Source organism: Theropithecus gelada, chromosome 8 (genome assembly GCF_003255815.1).
Source record: "Theropithecus gelada isolate Dixy chromosome 8, Tgel_1.0, whole genome shotgun sequence".
In the NCBI taxonomy this organism is placed as follows: Eukaryota; Metazoa; Chordata; class Mammalia; order Primates; family Cercopithecidae; genus Theropithecus; species Theropithecus gelada.
The window spans coordinates 56,983,408-57,007,296 of NC_037676.1; the positions used below are offsets into that span (position 1 = coordinate 56,983,408).

The following is a 23,889-nucleotide window of genomic DNA, read 5'->3' on the forward strand; positions in this document are numbered from 1 at the left end:
TGTTTCTCATTCTGGTAATAGAGAACTGAACATTTGGCTGAAGTGTTCCTTGTGCAGCCTCTAGGAGGTTGTTAAAGAGTGAGGAACCACAATCCCAAATAATTGTTAAGAATTCTGATCTCTAATCTCTGAGATTAATTTTGACACTATTATTATTAATAACAATAAACGTGTTGAGCACTCAGGGTATATACATGATCACTTTTAATGTTTATACCACAGCAAGGTAGATACTATCATTATCCCAATTGAGAACATTGAGGTTTTGAGAACTAGGCAGTACCCATATCACATAGCTAGCATGTGGATCTGGAAAGAAGTGGTCTTACTTCTAGGCACAAAAACCAACCTCTTACTGTTAACTTGGAAGATTAGATGTTCTGAAATCAAGCTCTTTTACAGTGTTCTTAGGTATCACTAAGAGGTGAAGCCAGCTGGACTTCCTGGGTCAAGTGGGGACTTGGAGAACTTTTCTGTCTTACAAGAGGATTGTAAAACGCCCCAATCAGCACTATGTGGATAGGATTGTAAAATGCAACAATCAGTGCTCTGTAGCTAGCAAGAGGATTGTAAAATGCACCAATCGGCACCCTGTAAAACTCACCAATCAGTAAAGCGCACCAATCAGCAGGAGTCTAAAAATAGCCAATCACAGGGAAGATTAAAAAAGAGCATTCTGATAGGACACAATGGAACATGGGAGGGGACAAATAAGGGAATAAAAGCTGGCCACTCCTGCCAGCAGTGGCAACTCTCTCGGGTCCCCTTCCATGCTGTGGAAACATTGTTCTTTCGCCCTTCACAGTAAATCTTGCTGCTGATCATTCTTTGGGTCTGTGCCATATTCAAGAGCTGTAACACTCACCGTGAAGGTGTGCGGCTCCATTCTTCAAGTCAGCCAGACCACGAAACCACCAGAAGGAACCCACTCCCGACACACCGCCACCCATTCTTGAGAAAGTTCTGCTTTGGGAAATAACTTCCTATGTGTAATCATTTATAGTTTACAAACCGTTTTCTAAAAGGTGTTTTAATCTCATTTTATTACATAAGGCACTTTTCAGCTTGTTGAGATGCGATGGCAGTTTTGCAAATGAGGGCCTGAAGATGACAGGTCCTCTTGTGGAACTTTTATAAAAGTGCTCGGTGAGCTGCCATGTTTGTGCTGGTTTGTTTTTGAACTGCATGGTGGGAGGAAGTGCTTCTGACAATTTGTACTTTGCAAACATTTAATCTTTGATTTAACTCACCATCAAGACTGCTATTGCTCACTGATCCACCAAAAAATGAGGTAAAATAAACTTTCATACTTGTTTTCATTAATCTTTCTTAATGTATGCATAGCTCACATTTATTTCAGTGGTTAATGGTTAAGGCCATACACCTGGTAAGTAGCAGTGCCAATACATAAACCAAGGTCTTTTAATTCAAATCCGGGTTTGTTTCACTTGCCACATGCATTTTACTGAGTCCTGCCATTAGCTATCATGTAACTGGGCTTAAACATTGTGGTTGTCCTGGAATTTTGCCTTCTTACTAATTTAACAGTTGAAAAAAACTTTTGTGAAAATAAAAACAAACGTAACTGGAGATTACCTAGATTCTTTATTTTTCTGTTTTGAGCCATCATGACTTGGAAGGTAAATGGAACTCATTTAGAGCCCTCGCCATGGAGGCTTTTCAGTGGTGTTGGTGGGATTGCACTTCAGTCAAATCAGTGAGGCTTTCTTATCAGTGGGCTCTTCTAAGGATGAAGGGATGATGGGGCCTTAGAAACCAGAGGCTTCTTGCCAGTTTACATGGAGAGGCTAATGTAGAGGAAGAACCTGTTGAAGTTTTAGGTAGTATGACCTTGTAATTGCTTAACCTTTTCTTAGGTTCTTGGAAACTGTGACTTCAAACAAAACTTGGCATAACGAAACTAATTTACCGCAGGCTAACCGATACAAACAAGAGTTAAATTTCTAGTGCATATTTCTGGTCCCAAAAACATCACCAATCTTATAAAGTCCAAAACACTTCACATATTAACCATTGAAATAAATGTGAGCTATACATAAATTTAATAAAGATTAATGAAAACAAGTAAGAAAGTTTTACCCTATATTTGGTGAATTAGTGAGTGATAGCAGTCGTAGTTTTGGTGAGTTAAATCAAAGAATAAATGTTTGCGAAGGGAAATTGTCAGGACCACCTCCTCCCACCATGCAGTTCAAAAACCATCACAAACATGACAACTCACTGAGTGCTTTCGTCCCCTAATTGTTTATTGTTGTACATTTGTATGATTATTATAGACGTTACAAATTTTTATTTGACAATCATTTGTATTCATTCGTTCATTTTTCAACCTGCTTATTCCAGTTCAGAGTTGTGGGTGGGCAGAGCCTGTCCTGGCAGCTCAGGGTCCAAGGCGGGAACTGACCTGGCCAGGACGCCATGCCATCATCCCATTGCAGGGCACACTCATACCCACACACTTGCACACCCCCCACACTCTCACACTGGGACCGTGTAGACACACCAGTTCCTCTAACATGCAGAACTTCTAGATGTTGGAGGAAACTGGAGGACCTGGAGAAAACCCATACAGACTTAGGGAGAATGTGCAAATTCCACACAGACACTGGCCCCTGTCTAAATAAAGAATGATATAATCCAAAGAGAACATTTCCAATTTCAGCAGAATATATTATATTAACCTTTTTAATATTAATGTATGTATACATATATACATTTCACTAATGTTAATATGAAGTATTTATATAGTTTATATAAAATTGTATACATTACGTATAATCTCATTTAATATCCACAGTAACCGTATGAGATAGTCATTATTTCTATTTTAAAGATGAGAAAACTGATATTCAAAGTGGTTACATGATTTCTCATGGTCAGTTGGAAATGCCAGAGCTAGACTTTGGGCACAGTTTTTCTAGCTGTCCAGTGTTCTTTTCAAGACCTCTTGCCTGGAACAAGTAAAGATACAGTCGTCACTCATTAATAATCAGGTGTGCTGAGTTAGTCTGTAACCTGTGTTGACAAATACACATTTCACGTAGTTATTCATTTGATCATTCATTCAACAAACGACCCAAGGACTGCCTTGTGAAAGCTTGTGGTAGTATCAAGATGGATAGGACATGGTTTCTTCCCTCAAGTCAGTCAAGTGTTAGCTCCTAAATCATGAATGGGGAGGCTGTCGCGGATCACAAAGTAGGGTTGCTGAACCAAACTGGGGGCTCACAAAAAACTCCTTAGAAGAGGTTACGTGTAAGCTATGAAGGATGGGCAGAGTCATCATGGTAATGAGTCGGGATGAAAACTGTTCTAAGCAGAGCTATGAGTGTATGTGAAAACTGACATGAGAGGGAATGTAGCCAGGTTGAGGAACCATGAACAGATCAGTACAACTAGAACATAGCACGTGAGGGAGAAGTATCTAGCAAGATTATGACCCAACCATGAAGTGCTCATTGTATTGAGGATTTGGGATTTTATACTATAGGAAGGACTGTTTAAAAAAAGTTGTGTGCAGTGTGCAAAATGATCATATTTCTGTTTTAAAATAGTCTCTCTTGAAACAGGCTAAAGGCAGGATTGGAAGAGAGCAAGAACAGCAGACAATGGGTTATGGCAGCAAGCTTGAAGAATAAGCCATCTGAGAAATGGTGGCACCTGCTCCAAAGACCAGGAAGCAGAGAAAATTGAGGAGGGATGGGGACTTATTTAGAAGATTAGCTGGAATCTTAAAAGTATAAGGACATTTTTATCTATCGTGATAGGAGGCAAGGCAAACAACTGTGGGCTTATGCCTGGAAGTCCTCTGCTAGTCTGCTGGCATGTGAAGGGGAACATAAAGGGAAGGGGCCTTTGTGTGGAACAGCCACCAAAAGGGCTGACGAGGGGTCTATGGAGGAGTCACTGGGCTGTGGGGAAAGGCAGCTGCCTGCATGCTGGAAGGTGCAGGCATTTGGTCTGTGGCAACTGGGAGTTTATTTAGAGCCTACAGATGTTATAAATACACTTAAAAGGCAATCACTTTTTTTTTTTTTTTTTTGAGACGGAGTCTCACTCTGTCACCCAGGCTGGAGTGCAGTGGCGTGATCTCGCCCCGGGAGGCGGTTCACGCCATTCTCCTGCCTCAGCTTCCCGAGTAGCTGGTTCTACAGGCGCCTGCCACCACGCCCAGCTAATTTTTTTGTGTATTTAGTAGAGACAGGGTTTCACCGTGTTAGCCAGGATGGTCTCGATCTCCTGACCTCGTGATCCACCCGCCTCAGCCTCCCAAAGTGTTGGGATTACAGGCGTGAGCCACAGCACCTGGCAAAAGGCATTCACTTTTTTTTTTTCAAGTTCTGATGTATGTCTTGCTTTGGTGACTGATAGGAGCACAAGACCTCCTTTCGAGTTCTCTGAGATTGCTTTTTTTTCAAATCACTACGATAGGTGAAATTGAGAGCTTTGAATCTGCTAGAGTCCATTTCAAATCTTCATGCCTCCATTTTCTTATCTATTAGATTGAAAGAATTTTACAAGTCTGGTTGGTTAAGGTTAAAAGATAATTAAAATAAAGCACTTAGCATAATACACGGCAAATAAAAATTGCCTAATAAACAGCTGATGGTACTGCTACTACTGCTACTACTACTACTGCTGCTAGTAAGTTGGTGCAAAAGTAATTGTGGTTTTGTCATTAACAGTAATGGCAAAATGGCAATTACTTTTGCACCAACCTGCTACTACTACTACTACTACTACTATTGCTAATACTACTAAGAACCATCACCACTATCACCATCATCAGAGTATGCAGTACATTTTTGAAATCCCTGGGATGCATTTTGAATTCCAAGTTCTTTGAGAAATTGGAGATGACACAATTTGGTCATTTTTTTCTTCTAATTCCAGGTGACCATGCAACATACGAAAAGCAAGAAGATCCTAGATTTTGCAGCAAACGTGCGGCTCTCTCGGATTCAGGCAGATGGGGATGTTGTCTGTGAGCTTCCTGTGGTAAAAGGAGGACAAGCTATTTTTCCATGTGTGTTATTAATCTTCAGTAGCATCTATTCCATAGACAAATTGTTTGGTAGTTGCTTAAATTTGCTTCTAAGCTATTCAGTTACAGAATATTTTTCCTGCTTCTAAGAGAGTTGTTTTACTCTTGAGAAGTGACGTTTTTAATGTCACAGCATGAGTTGCTGGTGGATCTTAGATTAAATGTAATCTCAAAATTGTTCTTGTGGCCCAGCCACAGTCACAAAGGCTGAGGCTATGAGACACAAGAAATGCCGTGACTGCGACTCACCTTAGCTTTGCCTGGGGCCAGCTTACCTCCTTGCTTGATTTCTTTCCTCATCAAACCTTATGTCATTTTAAACTTTAAATATAATGTACAATAACAGTCACCCTTACCACTAAAATACTAAGCATAAAATGTCCTCTTATGTCATATATAGAAGAACAGCCTTTTAAAAAATCTTTTATTTCTCTTTCTGAAAAAGCAATAAACCTTCTGGCCTTTTGTTCATGGTATAAAAATGCCCATGTATGATTAAAAATAATTGAAGCTCAAAAGCCTCTCAATAGACACAGAAAATCCAGATTAGAGGAATTCTCATATATGTTTTTCTTTTTTCACTGTAGCCTAAAAACCTATGGATCTGGGTTCTGTTTATATGGATTTCAAGGTAATGTATTTCCTCTTGTTTTCTCTCCCTGTTGCTTTGCCAGTAGTGAGATATCAGGTTGACGTCTACACTGGGAAGCTGAAGCATGCAGAAACGGAGTCTGAGGTTTTCCTCTGTCTCTTTGGGGAGAGGGGAGACTCTGGCCTCAGACTGCTGTACAAATCTAACATGCAAGTAAAATTTCAAAGAGGACAGGTGAGTCTATACAAATAATTTCCCAGATTCTTAACAATCTCTCTGAAGATGGCCATCTATGATTTAAAATTTAAAAGGTGTTTGGCCCTCTTCAAATTTTAGTTTTAAGACATCTTTAACACGTTTTCCTGACCTGACTTTCTAGTGTGCTTTGTTTTGGAAGTTGTTCTTACAAGAAAAATGGGACATACTAAACCAACAATAAATAATAGAACAAAGAAAATATATTAAGATTAGTGATTGTGTGAGAGAAAGAAAAAAATGAACTGAAAAGACAAGGAAAACGTTTTTGAATGTGCTCTCTCAGGCTTGAAAGATACAAGGCATTATTTTAAAAGATAAGGCCATATAAATGCCATTATACTATATTTCATATAATAACACAATGACCTTTAATCTATATAACATCTTGAATGGGGCCAGCTGTGTTATTTTCACACCTAAGCCCCTCCTTATTTCCTTTTGTCCTTATGGACAAGCATAAGTCTTTCTATACATTAGATCTTTGAGAAGTTGCAGTAGGATATTGTTAATGTTATTTTGTTGCATATGGAGAGAAGGTACTATTTGAGGGTCTGACATTAAGTTTGGGGATTATGTAATCTAAAGGCATATTTTTAAGAAAGAAGACTCCTTAAACCAGTTAGAGTGCTGTTTCTCAGACTGTTGTAGTTTGTGAAATATTTTGAAACATTGGATATCTTAAAGCTCACCTATACATTTGTCACTGTTGATTACACAAAAGCTTTCATCAGAATGAATAGGAAAGCTAGTTCTGCTTTGAGTGAGTCAAAAGCAAAATTAGGCCTAACTTTTGCTATCAGGAATGAATTATTAATTTTAAGCAGAAACAAAATTTTAGATACCATGGTATTATTATTAATATTATGCTAAGTAATCAGTGAAGTGATCTCCTGCAGAACCCTGCTGGCTTTACATCAGCCCCAGACTCTTTCTCCCTACCACTTGAGGATAAACGGCAGAGGCTCCATGTCCCCTGGCTGCCTGCTCGTTGGACACCAGCATATATCATTTTGCAGCAGTGCTGTATCATGGGACGTTACCGGCTGAGATTTTGCAAGTCATCTTCATGATTGATCTTCCTCAGTTCATCATTGTGTTTAGCATTTTCCAGACAGTAGGGAGGGTGTGTTATGGACCAAAATTAAAATTGGGTAGGAGATATAGTTGCCATCAGTTTATGAAGAAGAGTACAGTGAGGGCTTAGTGGTATCCGTTTTTAAGTTTAGAATCAGAGATGTAAAAGTGTTTTTCTTCCCTGGTTCATTTTAGATTTTACATTTTCTGTTATTTTCCTCAGTGCTTGGGATGTAATGGAAATGCCAAGTAATTTCAAGAGTTTTGTAGTCAAGAAACTGTGGTAAGAGTCTGAGAGTTTTATTATCAGACTTCATGCACACCAGCCACATCTCACGTCATAAACCACTCATTGGGCTGGTTGTCATTTTCTCTACAAGGTGTCCTAGCAGGATAATAAAACGTAGCAATATATGTAACAGACCCAATTTAATTCCGTCTTCAAACCTAAAGTTACTTTAAGATACAAGAAGAGACCAGAAAGCTGACTCAGCCTATCTTTCCAGACCTCAAGGTACTGTAGTTTGGGTTTGTCCCAAAGCTGACTGAGAGACAAAGACTTCAGTGAAGGTAATTTATCTGGGAGATAATCCCAGTAAGCACTTGAGAAGTGAAGGAGTGGGAACAGTGAGACAGGAAAGGAGAAAAGCAATATAGGGACATTTGTGAGCTGGTTACTATTATGGCTCCCTCTTCTTGCTGAGAGCTTCAGAGAAACTCTGTGAAACATCCCTCAGATTTGTCCCACCAGGGGAAGCCCTCAGACACAGAAGCAGGAGACAGGGGATTGAGATAGAAAGTTATGAGCACACCTAAACTGTTTATCAAAGCAGCAGATGCACCTAGAAATGGATCTAGAGGACATGGGATGGGGCATCACTTGCATTTGCTACAATAGGTGATGCGCCTCGTGAACGTCCCTTGTAAAGCCATGCTGAGAATGCAGGATAGTGACAATGAGATGATCCATGCACACATGAGAAGATGCACAAATACTCATCACCTGGTTTACAGAACCGTCATTACTGAACTAGTAATGGTTTTGGTCTGGACTCTACAGGAGGTTTCCATCAACAACATGGAGCCAATAGTTGAGACCCAGGTAGTGTGTCTTCAAATATCAAATCGAAAATTCAACCTGGTAACAATGCAGGGAGCTGTTAAGACAGCTCCCCACATAGGCAATACAAGTGATACTAGAGTCACATTTTTTACCATAGAGTGCCAGTAGCTAACAGTCAACTATCATTTCTGGTAATTTTTCAGACTTACTTAAATTCATGATCCTTTCCTCAGATAACTTTAGGACAGTCATTCTCAACAACCATCTACGAGGAAGTAATGTGTGAAGGAGTTCTTTTTATTTTAATCAGTATAGCACTGACTTCAGGTCCTGAATTGTTCTGGAAATGTCAGTGTATTTTTGATATAACAAACTAATTCTATTTAGGAGTCCAGGCTGCTCTTTTACAACAAACCCAAGAATGTGCTCTATTTTCATCTACAGAGGAAGGTGCAGGGGAAGGATGTATTGAAGGTGGGAGGGAGGGAGGGGAGGAAGGAAGGAAGGAAAGAAAATTTGTCCCACATGTCTCACAGCATATCAGTGCTCATAGAAAGGAAATGTGCTGTACATTAGCTGCATGGTTGTCAACCTGATGCCCTAATGAACTGCTTCTCGAGTAGGGGTCTAACATGAGAAAAGTCTTTGTGTTGGGATTTCTTTGTTTATTACTCTGGATGCTACTACAAATGGAGAAAATAAAACTGTGAAAGCAAAAAAACCAGCCAGAAATATATTCTTGATAGATAAAAAGTAATTTGCTTATTTTTCTTACCATATTGCCCCTTTTGATGCTAACTATAGTAACATTATCTCTTTTAAAGTATTGTGCTGCTTCTGGCAGTCATTGGGCTATTACTATTGCCTGCATTTGCCATGCCTCGGACTCTAGTTATTTCTGTGAGTTTTTTTTCTCTGTCTCCCACACCAGATTGATAAATTTCAAGTAGCAGCAGTGTCGCTTGGAAAACTGCAGAAGGTGCTGTTGCGCTGTGAGGCCAGTGACAAATCACAGTACTGGTACTGTGAACAAGTCGTAGTCAGAGAGCCCGGCACCACATCCAAGTCCATCTTCACCTGTCAAAGGTATGATGCTGTGTGTGTGTGTGTGGTGTGTATCTTTTAGGTCACAGATTTATTTCCTTAACTCAGATTCCACATCATGCATAACTCATTGATTGCTTAAATAATCTTTTGCTAAGCATTGTAAGGAAGGCTTATCTTATAATTTCTTATTACCACAATGTTCTGTGTGTCACAGAAGGACTAAAAGTTTAATACTGGAAATTATTACATAAATAGTGAGAAAATTTGCTTAACTATTGGTTTCTTTACATTACTAAAATTGCAGTGTTACAACAGTTTCATAAGGAAATTAAGTGTGGAGAAGTTTAGAGAGAAGAACTTTCAGAACAGAACGTAAGGAAGACAAACATTAAATTATGGATAAGTTGGACTTTCCTTGAGCCCCATGAGGGTCAGTCCTGAAAGCAGCTCTCTAAATTCCTGACCTGGCCCTGTACTGCCTAGGCTTGAGACGCAGGTCCCACATATACTTCCTTCTTCAAATCTCCTCATAGAAATCCCACACCTTCTTGCTTAAGAAAGTGTCACCTGTTTTTCCAAGAAGGCTGGTTCTCTGGATCTTTACTGAGCCCTGCTATTTCTCAAGAAAATGCTTAGCTTCGGCTAGATGGGCAATCATGTTTATTGTTGCTTGGTCTCTCAGTCACAGGGAATAGGCTGGGCCCCAGACTTACGAATTGATTTAAAACCCAATCTGTTGTGGGCATGGGAATGAGAAACTTGGGGTTCCATTTTGAAAACTTGAATCTTCAATATCGAGGGCTGCCCTGTCCTCTTTTTCCAAATAGATAATCAACAGGAAATGAGATAACAAAGTGCAGGCAGAATAGGGAAGAGGGGAAATTCAAGGGTCTGAATTTAGCCAAGAAAATTGCAACTTTAAGTACTAAGCAAAAAGTAAAAGTAATGAGGCAATTCAACTAAAAGACCTAAAGGCATGCCGCTAAAAACTGCAAACACCCAAGATGATTGGAGCTGACTGCGGATGAACAGAAGCGGTGAGATCCACAGTAGCCCTCGTCTTTTTTGCCTTTTAGTTATTAAATTCAGTCAATTCCTTGTTCAGAGTGTCTGCTTAATTCATCCTTTCTTTTCTCTTACTACTACCTCTGCCCTGATTGATGCCCTTGCTCATCAAGACTAGCTCATCCCCGTCGTCTCCCAATTGTCTTCTGTGTCTTTCTTTCCCAGCCTACCTGCCCACAACTTCCAAGCTAGCTCTTCTATGGTACTAACTAGCATCGTTCTGACTTTATCTTTTCTTCTCTCATTTCTCCTTTCTTTTATTTTGAATTTTATTCTTTAATATTTTATTGTATCGCTTTGCCTGAAAATGTTTCAAGAAAAATTGTGGGGGAAAATAATGTTCTAAAAGCTATATTTTAATCACATCACTCCCCTGTTAAAAACCTTCAGTAATCCTCATTGCCTACCACAAAAGCAAAGCAAAACATAACTTCCATTCGAGGCTTTGTAACATCTGACTCTATATTTCCCCCTCCAATTTGCTTTTATAGCAGTCCTCTTGCAAGATCTTAGTGAAATTAGACCCCTATAATTACCTAAACAAGTTCTGTTCCACTCTGCTTCTGTCCTCTGGAGTGCTAGTCTTCACTCAGGAAGACCTTTCCTTGGTCTATTCTCCCCGTTATAATCCTATCCATCCTCAAGTTCCAATTCCAATTTGGCCTGTAGTATGACTTAATTGGCCAAACTACAAGTATTTTTTCTCTTTTCTCAATGTGTACTCAGAACTTAGCACAGCACAGGCACCCCCATCTGATGAGTAACACGTAGCACTGAAGAGGACTTGGGTATCATTTCCCAGCCTGCTCCCACCCACAGCACACAGGCATCTCTGGGGCACTGGGGGCAGCTCTGTTTTATTCCCTGCATCAGAAGAGGTAGAGTGTGCTTCATCCAGGATTTTCATCTTATGTTCTGATATACTTTGTCACATTAATTTAGCTGATTTCTTTTAAATATGAAATCTCCTGGTGGATAATTTAGATGCATTCACTGCCACTGTCCATGTCTACACATACATTTCACTTCGTCACCCATCATTTATTGCGCTACCTTACTTTTTTTTTTTTTTTTTGAGATGGAGTCTTGCTATGTCAAACAGGCTGGAGTGCAGTGACTCAATCTCGGCTCACTGCAACCTTCACCTCCTGGGTTGAAGGAATTCTCCTGCCTCATGCTCCCAAGTAGCTGGGATTACAGGTGTGTACCACCATGCCTGGCTAACTTTTGTGTTTTTAGTCGAGACAGGGTTTCACCATGTTGGCCAGGCTGGTCTCCAACTCCTGACCTCAGGCAATCTGCCTGCCTTAACCTCCCAAAGTGCTGGATTACAGGCATGAGTCACTGCACCCGGCCCCTGCACTACCTTACTTCTTGTTTGTGCTGTGCTACCATGGCCTCCTTTGGAAGGAAGGAACATAAGTGATACCTTAATTATTATAATTTCAACGGGTTGTATCTGAAAGAATTTTAGTTACAAAATATATTGAACAATCACAAATAATGTAACAGATATAAAATATTAAATGTTAATATTTAATACCCTGCTCATAGTAGGTCCTAAATAAATGGTGGCTAGTGCTCATTCATATAATACCCTGATAAAGAAAGTAAGTTGCCAAAATAATTCCTTTCTACTATGTAGCTATAAAGAGATGGGACAGGTCCTACTTCCTTACTCCTTAAAGAAGCAGAAGAGTGTGGCACCAGGAATAGAACTTGTGGCACAGCAGGTTTCTTTCTACTGCAGAAAAAGACCATTCTGAAGCCACTTATAGTTACTTCTGTGCTCCCAGAGCCTTTTCTGTGCATATGAGGTCAAGGTCTGTGTCCACGGAGCCTGGAAGGTTGTTCTGAGGGGAAAGGAGACCCGCGGGTGCACACAGGAGCTGGACTGGACAGTCCTGGCAGGAGAGATGGGTAGGGTATGATGCTGGACATGTTCATTGTAGCTAGTTCGTTCTGGGGTGCAGGCATCCAAAATGCGCAGGTGCACACCACAGAAGGGAAAAGGAAAGAAAATCTCGGTCATGCTCCTTGGAGCTTCCTCAGAGAACAAGAATTTACAGCACAGCTGAATTAGGGCAGAGAGAAAGACCACCAAGTGCTTGTTCCTTTTGTGGGCTCAGGGGAAATGCTTAGGTGAGACACAAAGCAGAGCCGCGGGAGGAGACTGCTTCTGTGCATCACAGAGGCTGCCTGCGAGTGTGTGCATCCTCCTTTCCTTTTTCCCTCTTCAATTGAACACCCACGTCCTTATGGCTTTATTTTATTTCTATGCCTGAAGGTATTATTTTTCTGTCTTTTGTACATTTAATATAGATAGGGGTATACATCACTGAATTTCTACCATTTACACTGCAGGCTTGGCTATTTGAGGTTTGCAGCAAACAAAATTTGTATTTGAATAAGGCAGACATTCAACTATCTTTATGAATTAATGCAAATATTTTTATTTAGTATTTATATTAGCTTCCTGTGGCTGCCGTAACAAATTGCCACAGACTTGATTGCATTGAACAACCGAAATATATCCTTTTGCAGCTCCTGGAGGCCAGTGATCCACGATCCAGGTGTCATCGGGGCCTCACTGTCTCGGAAGGCCTGGGAAACAGTCCTTCCTCACCCTCCCCACTTCTGCTGGGTGCTCATCATCCTTGGGTTTCCTTGGCTTGCGGCTGCATCACTCCAGCCTCTGCTCCATTGTCACATGGCTGTCTTCCTTTTGTGTGTCTGTGTCTCTGTGTTTCTTATCTTTTTGTAAAGACACTGTCATCATTGGTCTAGGCCCATGCTACTCCAGTATGGCCTCATCTTTACTAATTACGTCTGCAAAAATCCTATTTCCAAACAAGGTCATGTTCTGAGGTTCTAGGTGGCCACGAATTTTGGAGGAACACTATTTAACCCAGTATACTTTTTGAGTGGATTCTGTAATGTACTGTTTAGCATTAAATTAGGGAATCTCCAGATTTTTCTGTGTTAACAAACTTGAACTATTGTGTATGCATGTGTATATGAGAGTCTTGACTTTAATGTGAAATTATTAAAAATAAGTTAGCATCTATCTTTTAATAGAAACAATACCATTCACAATATTTATTTGATAACCTGCTTGACCTGAGAGGGCCTGGAAACAAGGAGCGTCAAAAGCCTCTCAATGTTGCCTTCCGTAACTCCTGACTGGTTTGGGAAATGACATTGACACGAGCTTGCAGAAGCAAGTTATTTGAAATAAAGGCCATATCTAGGGAAATTCTAAATAGAAGGAGAACTTATAAATGCAGAAATCAATCAGTTAAATGCAAATAACTACAAAGAATGACCAACATGGAGAAACCCTGTCTCTACTAAAAATACAAAATTAGCCAGGCGTGGTGGTGCATGCCTGTAATCCCAGCTACTCAGGAGGCTGAGGCAGGAGAATTGCTTGAACCCAGGAGGTGGAGGTGGTGGTGAGCTCATAGTGCACCATTACACTCCAGCCTGGGCAACAAGAGCAAAAACTCTGTCTCAAAAACAAATAAACAAATATAATGATCTAACTTGACTTGTCAAGGCAAGGCAGCATGACCAGCTTTGTCCTCTCAAAACCAAATTGTGGTCAGATAGGTGGAGTGACCCTGAGGCACATTCACCTGAGGAATAAGGATGTGATGCTGCACAGCATTCCTTAGAGTTGACATTGCAGCTAACACCTTTAAAGTGTTCCCGTCTCATTTCTATTCAGGATTCTTGGCTTTTTAAATTTTATTTATTTATTTATTTATTTATTTTGAGAAAGGTTGAGATTATCTCCTTTGTGCAAAGTATAAGAAAAGAAGACTTTAAAAGCTTTCCACTATGGATAGAATAGACTATCAGCAAATCCTGAATACCTCTGGTAGGTGGAATGCCACTTCCACTCCAGACCCATACCCTTTTCACTGTCCTCAGCACCTTCTTACTAATTGTTGAAAAAAAAGAGTCTGTTGTTCCACCGAAACAATTGTGGGCCCCCTGCAGGCAGGTGAGGCAGGCCCTTGGGCAAGGCAAATTAAAGGCCTTCCTTTCATCCTTGAAATCACTCTCTAGGGGAACCTTTGCAGCCAAAAGCTGGCCTTGGGCACACAGCAGGCCTACAGCTCAGCCAGGGCCTGGCAGACAGGTTCTTCTCTGCTCCTCACGGGCCTTCACTGTGTTCTCAGCTGGTGCTGTTGGATCTGAGTTTACCTAACTCTTGGCCATTCCCTGGTGCCTGGAGTCCTGTAGGCTTTCATGTGTATATTTACTGGTGAGTTGACAAAAGATGTGTCACCTCTGCCAGGAGATATTTCCTGAAGCCACAGGTTGGGAAACTCATTTTCCTGTACACGTTTCACAAGGCATCTGACATTAACTCAGCACTTACTACATTAAATTATAGGTATGTGTTTATGTGTCTATCCTACTGCTTCAGCTCAGTACACTTTTCCCCAAGGTTGGCCTGATGTCTTATATTTTTACTTTCAGCTCCTATCATTGTTTTTGAAATAGAATAGGTTAAATTTACATGTGTAATAAATTCAACCAAAATGCATGCATTAATCAAGACACTATAAGCCCAAAGGGAAATCATATTAAAAGACAGATTTGGAATTAGAACATAAAATTTAAAAGGTTTAATTGTATCTTAATCTCACTAAGACATATATAAACGAAATTGTCACTTAATACCCATTTTTAAGTGTTAATGACAACAAAAAGCCAAAGAGTGATTCTTAGAATTAGCATAAGTTAAAAAAAAAAAAAAAAAAAGGGACGTGTCGTAGTGGCATAGAATTTTTTTTTTTTTTTTGATACGGAGTCTCGCTTTGTGGCCCAGGCTGGAGTGCGGTGGCGCGATCTCGGCTCACTGCAAGCTCCGCCTCCCGGGTTCATGCCATTCTTCTGCCTCAGCCTCCCCAGCAGCTGGGACTACAGGCGCCCGCCACCACGCCCAGCTAATTTTTTGTATTTTTAGTAGAGACGGGGTTTCACCATGTTAGCCAGGATGGTCTCGATCTCCTGACCTCGTGATCCGCCCGCCTCGGCCTCCCGAAGTACTGGGATTACAGGCGTGAGCCACCGCGCCCAGCTACTGGTATAGATTTTTAAGCAAAACGCAGTTTACTTGTCTCAGGATCTCACTCTTGAAAAACTGAAGTGGCTAGTTGACCAACCACACCGCAAGGGGGCTCCACCTTGACGGCCTGGCAGAGAGCTGCGTTTCTGCTGGTCTGTCGCTGCAGCCTCACATACCAGCAGGGCCGCATCTCCATGCGTGAGATTGTTACGTGGAAGCAAGGCTGATAATCACCCCTCTACCATCCCGTCATTATTATTCACAAAGCATTCTCCTTGCTTAATTGCCTTGTGGCAACTCTGGCGGTTATTCCATGAAAAGCAAACATAAGGCATGTGTTCTTAGGAGGTTGTAATGAAGACCTTCAGTGTCCACAGGACAAATACACAGAACATAATAGGTACTCAGAAAGTGTGTGCTAAATTAGTGAATTAGTGAGTAAATAATGAGCTGAGCCTTATACAGAACAGGACTGAGTATATCATTTGTGGAGAGGGTCAGGAAAAGAAGCAGGGGCAGCCCTGTTTGAACAGCATCCTTCTTCTGTGTAAGTATAGCTGGCAAGAGAACTTTTACACCTAGGCCAGCTCTGGCTGAAGGTGTTAGTGTGTGGTGAATTAAAAATGAATTATCCCCCTGCCTTGGCCATTTACCTTTCTAGGCTTTTCTTCCAATTCTCCTGAGTAGAGTACGTTTTGCTTCTGTCCCTAGACATTCTCCAGGGATATTGTTACTCTTTTCCCTCATTTGTTTTAGCTCATTTTATTCTTTCTTCTGCTTATTGAAATTCTTATCCCTTAAGGCCCCGGACAAAATGTTATCCATGCCATGAAGCTTTCTCTGCTTGCCAGTCAGAACTGTGTTCATCCTTACCCTCTTTAAATTCCTCCAGCACTTGACTTAGACCTTTGTGCAATTCTTGCCAAACAGTGCACTGCCATTGTTTGTGAACGTATTTGTCTCACATACCAGATGATATGCTTCTTAAGGGTAGGGTCTCATAAATTTCTCTTTATTTTCCAGTATGGTTTCTTGTACCGAGTATGGATTTAGCAAATATTTATAGATAGGAATGGGGAAGGGAAGGAAGGAGGGAGGGGGGTAAGGACGATGGATGGAAAACATAATGGAATCCTAAGTTGGAAGAAACCTTAGAGGTCACCTAATCTTTGCATGAGTTCCCTCTGTAACATACTCAGATGTCTCATTACAAATAATTTATGCATTTATTTATTTTCAAAATAATTCAGCCTGTCTACAAATGGTTTTATTTTCCCTTTCTGGGAAAAGCAGGGGTGGGAAGGGTGAGGGGAGATGATGAATGATATAGATAAAAAAGATGTTGAAATTTTGATAAAGTACAGAAATGTAAAATACAATTTTTATAGGGAGAAGGGAATAATAAAAATTATCATGAGGCAGTGAGCAATCATTTAACTTTGCTGATTTTTTTTTTCCTGAAAGAGGCCACTATTAATCATTTCTTGCTATTCTGAGCATGTATTTGTGCTGCTGCAGATTTCTGTGCTCTTCTTTGTCAGTTTGCGCCATTCCTTGGTGCGAAAGTGACAAGTAGTGATGGTGGGAACCTGACAGAATGAGGTGCAGGAATGAGTCTTGTTCATTTTTTTGGGATGGGGGTGGAGACATAGAATCTTCAAATATTTCTTCTGCCATTTTCAATGTGAATGTGTGACAAATATAAAATATATCTCAGACTAAATATAATCTGTACTACTCCTTACCTTGTTATACATCTTCCCCCAGCAAAACACCCTGCATGTTTTAAGGCAGGAGCACCCCAACACATTCCACAGTTGTCTAATCTTAAAACACTAAGAGAACTTTTGCCCCTGTCTTTGTGTTTCCTAGCTAGGCCAGTGAAAGGGAGCTCCCTGGTGACCAAGGGGTTTAGGCATTCTTTAGCTGATGGCTGGCTGCAGAGAATGGATTGTGTTCTTGGTCAAGCAACCTTCTGCTGCTTGCTTTTCATTCCACTCCTTTAATATCATCACTGCACCTCTCAAGCCATACTGCTCCAATTCTCCCATCTGTTCACTGGCTTTGGGGAAATTTTCTTGTCCTAATGCAAAAACTTCCTTCACTATGCAAGGCCTACTGTTTTATGGCACATCTGAGAAAAGTAGAGTGATTGTTGGTTGACTGGCAGTCACCCCAAATATATTTTCTGTAACACCAACTGTGTACAAGGCACTGTGTTCGGCAGTCAGAAAATGCAGTAGGAACTACTATACTGTAGTACATTTATGTATGTTTAATTCTGTGTCCTTTGTGTAGCTACAATTATTATCCATAATTTACAAATGAGGAAATTGAGGGTTACACAGATTAAGAATATGGGTCAAGGTTGCACAAGCAGTAGATGTTGAAGCCAGGTTTTGAAACAAGGCAATCTGACTCTACTTGAAATTTAACATCTGTTTTCTTTTTTCTTTCTTTTGTTTTTCTTTTTTTTTTTTTTTTTTTTGAGATGGAGTCTTGCTCTGTCACCCAGGCTGGAGTGCAGTGAAGCGATCTCAGCCCACTGCAACTTCTGCCTCCCAGGTTCAAGTGATTCTCCTGCCTCAGCCTCCTGAGTAGCTGGGATTACAGGTGTGCGCCACCACGCCTGGCCAATTTTTGTATTTTTAGTAGAGATGGGGTTTCACCATATTGGGCAGGCTGGTCTTGAACTCCTGACCTCAGGTGATCCACTCGCCTCGGCCTCCCAAAGTGCTGGGATTACAGGTGCGAGCCACTGCGCTGGGCCCTGAAGTCTGTATTTTTAAACATGAAGCTGACTGCCTTTATTCAGGCATATAAAGTAAACTCTACATATATAACAATGTAGCTGGAAAGATGGGATACATAAGCCAAAACATAACTAATAAAGTAAGATTGCATAATTAGGGGCTGACTAAATGTGCAAAATATATTGTATGTGTGTTATTAGGTTCCAGAGGAGGAAAGAACACTGTGAGCTAAAGTGGTCAGAAGGAAATGGAATTTCTCTTAGCTCTGGAAAAATGGAGAGATGAGCAACCCTGACAGCTGGGTAGGACTGTGAGCTCACAGTTCGCCTTTATACCCCACACCTTCCCATTATCTGCTGATTGCAAGGCTAGTGTGGTGGCATCAGTCCTACAGCTCAGACTCACATTGGATTGTGAGATTGTCAGATCCTTGAGTAACCCACACACAACCCCTGCCCCTACCCCATCTTGTCCAGCAGCCTCCTGTGCGTCAGCCTCATGGAATCTCATTGGACTCTGGACCTTTGCCAGTGCTGCTGTTTCCCTCTACAGTGCCCTTCGTGACCTACTTATTGTCCAGCCTTCAGCTCAAGTATCACCTCTTTGTTGAATTGTTTTGTTCTTCATTCCTTTGCACTTCCCCATTCCTGCCATTGAGTTGGTCAGTCTCTTTCTTCTCCTGTAACATCTGTATTTAAGTCACTCATCACACTTTGTTACATTTTATATCTTTACATATCTGTTTTCTTATGTTTTACAGTGGAAGCTCCTCAGGTCAGGTTTCTTCTCTCTTTTGTTTTTCTTGTAGCTCCAGCACTTAGGAAAATGCCTGCACACACAAGGCATTTTCTAAGTATCTATTGAATGGATAGATGGAAGGATGGAAGGAATGAGAGTATGCGTGAGTGTGTGAGATAGCAATAACCATGTTTTTTGTGGGCAATAATAAAATTGATATACTATGTAATACTACAAAAAAAATGCTTGTACATGACTTTTCATTTCAGCTTCACAACACTGCTATGAGGCAGGTAATTTAGTCAAAGAAAGTAAGCTTCAGGAGGGTAAGATCACAAAGTCAGTAAATGGCAAAGCTGGTTTTCTGAACTTTTCTTCAAAAGGGAGCTTCTAACTCTAAAGTTTACCTGGTTTAGGGGGAAGCTGCCCGGAGGATCAGCTCTGAGCTCACCCGAAGCACGTTTTCCAACATGATAATATTTCACGAACTTTTATGGTTATATGTGTATATATGTGTGTGTGTGTGTATATATATATATATATTTTAATGAGATGGAGTCTCACTCTGTTGCCCAGGCTGGAGTGCAGGGGCGTGATCTCAGCTCACTGCAAGCTCCACCTCCCAGGTTCTTTCTAGTCTCCTGCCTCAGCCTCCCGAGTAGCTGGGACTATAGGCGTCCACCACCACACCCGGCTAATTTTTTGTATTTTTAGTAGACGGGGTTTCACCATGTTAGCCACGATGGTCTCAATTTCCTGACCTTGTGATCCGCCCGCCTTGGCCTCTCAAAGTGCTGGGATTACAGGTGTGAGACACCACGCTTGGCCAATGGTAATATTCTTTTCGCAAACACTGAGGAAGAGATTTTAGAGGAAGTCAGGTGAAAGCAAGACAGAAACTCTCATAGAGGAAATATTAAAATAGGGAGTCTATTTTTCTGTGCCAAGTTTCCCTGCAACCAATGTGCAGGCCGTGTTTTCTAGGCTGGCCCAGGTACCATGCTCAAAATCTGAAACCCGCCCTTGCCCTTTGCTCCAGCTTGGTACTGGGAGTGCTCTGCTGGAGCCCCATTTGCTTTTACAGGTGATAGTGATAGACAACTGACAAACCTGGAGAGGTGCGTGGTTAGCAGGGTTAACAACGTATATATTTTGTTCTTCAAGCCACAGGTATGATACCATTCTTAGTGCTATGATGAGTATGTAATAGGATGGGTTGTGTTTGACTATATAAAAAGCAATTTTATAGTTAACATTTAGTGTGCAAAATTAATGCAGAATCAACCTCATTTTAAAATTGAGAAAATAAGAAATTAATTTTCTCTCTATTTTCTCCTCTCTCTTTCTTTCTCTCTCTCTTTTTTCTCAGATGGCTTCCTTTTATGTTTCAGGGCATAATTCATTCAGAAATTGAACTTTATCTTCAAGGTGAGGATTACTGAAACCATCGGTAGAAGAAAGTACAAGATGATTTTGTTACATCTGGACATCATGGAACACTATTCCCCAGTTTTCCTCAGAACAGCCCCTTTGATCATTTATCTTTTATTGTTGGATTTATAGTATTCCTCACAGTGAAATAAAAACATATGTAAATCTGTGTCTTAGAAATGTTATATGCCCTACTTGAAGTTAAAAATCAACATAAGGATTTGCCACTGTTAAAGAGTTAAACTCATGTTTCTTCTTTTCCCACTTACGATGTCATCAGACAGATCTATTATTAACTGCACTTCACTTTTATTTTTGCAGAAATGCAAATAAATCATCAACCTAAAATACAAGAGGAAGCAAATGGTAAATGTTGTTGCCACTTTTCATCTTTTAATCATCTGAAATAATCCATTTCTGTTTCAAGATTACCAACATTACACATTTTTTATAGTACATTCTTACTGAGTTTAACTGTTGATTGAAAAATACTTAAAATGAATACAGGAATAAGCACTAAAGTATAGTTGATTTATAAAGAAACTGACAGCAACTTTAGGCCCAAATGCTTTTTTCCTTAATGCTTCTCTTCAATAATTTAAATATATGGGGAAAATAATTATTTTCTGAATGGTTAAATTATATTAACTTCTTTTAATTGTACTTTTTAAAAAACTTATTTGCATATTGGTTTCTTAGTTTTCTTTTAAAGTTTTTGTAATTATATTTTTCTATTAGATCCTCTTCAAATCAATCTGCAATTATAGTATTAATATGTTACATTTTTAAAGTTGATCTGAATGAAATTGATAAATACTGTTTACTAATATGCATACCAGGTTACCATATCTCTATGTTTTCAAAAATGGATATACTTTCTACAGTGGTGTGAAACTAGGCAAAGATTAGTGCTAACATTATTTTATTCATGAAGTCCTATAATGATGAAGATGGCTGCTGAGACATAAACAGTTCAAGCTTAAACTAGCATTCTTATCTATTTATATTAGGAACTGTGTTTCAGCTTAGTTTTTGTTATTTATTTTGTAAGGAAAAGTCTGTTCATGTGTCAGATTCTTAGTATGGTCATAATTTTACTAATGTTCCAGAATTTCTTAATAATTTTAAAGGACCTCAAGAGGTCTGTGTCTTACAATAAACCATCAAGTAATAAGGCTTGAAATGATATTCTAAGTAGAAAAATTATCCATTAATACCAGAACTTGGTGGGGCATATGTGGGTAATAAAGGCTAATAGTTTTAAAATGAAGGTTATAATTAAGGCTGAAAATATCAGAAGTCCTTTGCCAATAATGTAAGCCATGTAATCAACTTCAGTGATGTCAAACATGAAGTTGCAATGTACAGGGAATGTGTTGACCTAGAACTTTGTTAGATATACTTCATCAAATTTGATTAAAATAAGCTATTTTAAAATACTTGCTTGTAATTAATTATTTCTGTTGTCTTATTTTATGGCCTCATTAAAATGTATATTTTTTATAGTTCAAAAGTGGATTAGTCAAAGACTAATGAGTTTAGTTAGTTTATGATACACTGTCATTGTTTGTGAATGGTTCTGTCTTATTTCATTTTTAAATTCTAAATAATGCGACCTTTAATATTTCTTCGGATATGATTCTGGAAATACATTAGTGATCTCATAGTTATGTGAATGAGCTAATTTATGGTGTGGAAAGAACCTTGAAATGTTAAGCAGTCTAATCTATTAAGGCAGTGTTACATTGTGGTTAAGAATGTTGAAAAGCAAGCATGAGTCTTAGATTTTGAAAGTATATGAAGCACATGTATGTCATTTATGCCTTTCTATGTAGCTTCAGGGGGAAGAAAGTAGACAAAAATGCTATTTAAATTTAAAGGAGAAAAGGAAAAAGGACTCAACTAAGTTATTTTTACTTTCATTTTGAGGTGATTAACACTAAGTACAATTGTGCACCATTACTAACTCCTAGCCATGTTTTATTAATTCCCACAATCATCTAGGACATGTTTTCTAAACTTTGACACCTTATAATCTTAAATATTTATAATTCATATAGGTAAAATCATTCTTCATAGCAAAACTAACTACATAACTGAGTTAGACTGAACTTGGTTGTGAGAGAATATTTTCAGTATCCATTGCTGGATTGAGTTTCTTCATTGTTATCAGTGCTTTTGGCATATTGCTCTTATATCCAGCCACTATGCTAAACCCCTTCACTAATTCCAATAAATTTATATTAATTATATAATAAAAAATAACTTTAAATTGTAGTTCTAGAAGGTTTTTCAAGATACAATTTGAATGATCTATGAAGACCATATCATATGTGAATTACAACACCTTTTCTTATCCTAATATGCTATCTAGGTCCCTGGTACAATGTGGAATAGAAGCAGTGATGGTAACATTAATAGTGAATGCGTATATTATTTGCTGTGTAGTCTAAGTGTTCCAGAAAAATTTATATATTTCATCCTCCAGTAACCCTATGGGGTAGGTTGTATCATTAGTCTACTTCACAGGTGATGAAACTAAAGGACAGAGAGGTTTTTATAACTTGCCTAAAGTCATACAAACAGATTTAGAATTTGAATGCAAGTGGTTCGACTTCGGGGACTGTACTGTTCTTGCTTTAGAGGGACTGATTTTCACTGCCCCCTGCCCCCAGTCACTAAAAATGTGTGCGTGAGAGAGTATTTATCTTCTGTGTCTTTGGATTTATCTTGTTGTGTTATTTTTTAACATATTAAGCTACATTTAGCTTTTAGCCTTGTTTAAAATCTGAGTGAAAGGATGTTTTTAATTGTCAGGGGAGATTATTATTGTTATTATATTTCATATTACTCTTTTCTCAACCAGAACCTTTGTGGGGACAGGTTGGGTTTTTGATAAGCTCCTTTTACTACCCCTTATTTGGAGTCCAACCTTTCGCTAAGGGTGTATCCCCCTTTGGCTTACTTCAGAAGTCTCAGGTCCAGCTCCCACCCTCGTGTGGCCATTGCCACTCATTCTCCTGGCTTGGAGTGTTGGCATCCATCACACCTGCAGTCCTCGCCTTCTTGTTTGCTGAGTGCTCACCACTCACTTTCAGCTAGTGGCCCCTTTTATTTTTAACATGCAGTGGATAATTTTTCGTACTTCCTTGAGATTAGAATAATGTACTAAAAACAATTTTTTTGTGTGTAATTTATCCAGAATCTCATTGTATTATAGTGAAATGGCTTTAAAAATACCATCTCAGGGCCAGGTGCAGTTGCTCATACCTGTAATCCCAGCACTTTGGGAGGCTGAGGTGGCCGGATCACTTGAGGTCAGGAGTTTGAGACCAGCCTGGCCAACATGGTGAAACCCAGTCTCTACTAAAAATACAATAATTAGCTGAGCATGGTAGTGCATGCCTGTAATCCCAGCTACTCGGGAGGCTGAGGCAGAAGAATTGCTTGAATCTAGGTTTTGGAGGTTGCAGTGAACCTAGATGGCACCACTGCACTCCAGCTGGGGCAACAGAGCAAGACCCTGTCTCAAAAAACTAAATAAATAAAATACCATCTCAGGAAACTGTGGCTCAGAAGTGTAAGAACCTTGTCATCAGTCAAGCAGTTAGTAAATGAAAGAACTGATCTTGGAACTCAGCTCTTAACCATTATACAAAGCTGCTTGATTTTAATGACTCAGCTTCCTACATGTACTCAAGGATTTCTGACTTCAGGGAT

The 23,889-nt window shown here is 39.7% G+C and overlaps 1 protein-coding gene across 1 annotated transcript in view; it reads left to right on the forward strand.

Annotated features, from left to right (window-relative positions):
• Nucleotides 1-4,913: 4,913 nt before the first annotated feature.
• The window catches only part of LOC112630252 (lipoxygenase homology domain-containing protein 1-like), a 121,773-nt gene continuing 102,797 nt past the window's right edge, over nt 4,914-23,889 (forward strand). The window contains exons 1-5 of the mRNA XM_025394415.1: nt 4,914-5,047; nt 5,740-5,891; nt 8,984-9,138; nt 20,108-20,166; nt 20,491-20,535. Coding sequence (XP_025250200.1) covers nt 4,921-5,047; nt 5,740-5,891; nt 8,984-9,138; nt 20,108-20,166; nt 20,491-20,535 — 538 coding nt within the window. The 5' untranslated portion in view covers nt 4,914-4,920. The remainder of the gene's footprint in view (nt 5,048-5,739; nt 5,892-8,983; nt 9,139-20,107; nt 20,167-20,490; nt 20,536-23,889) is intronic.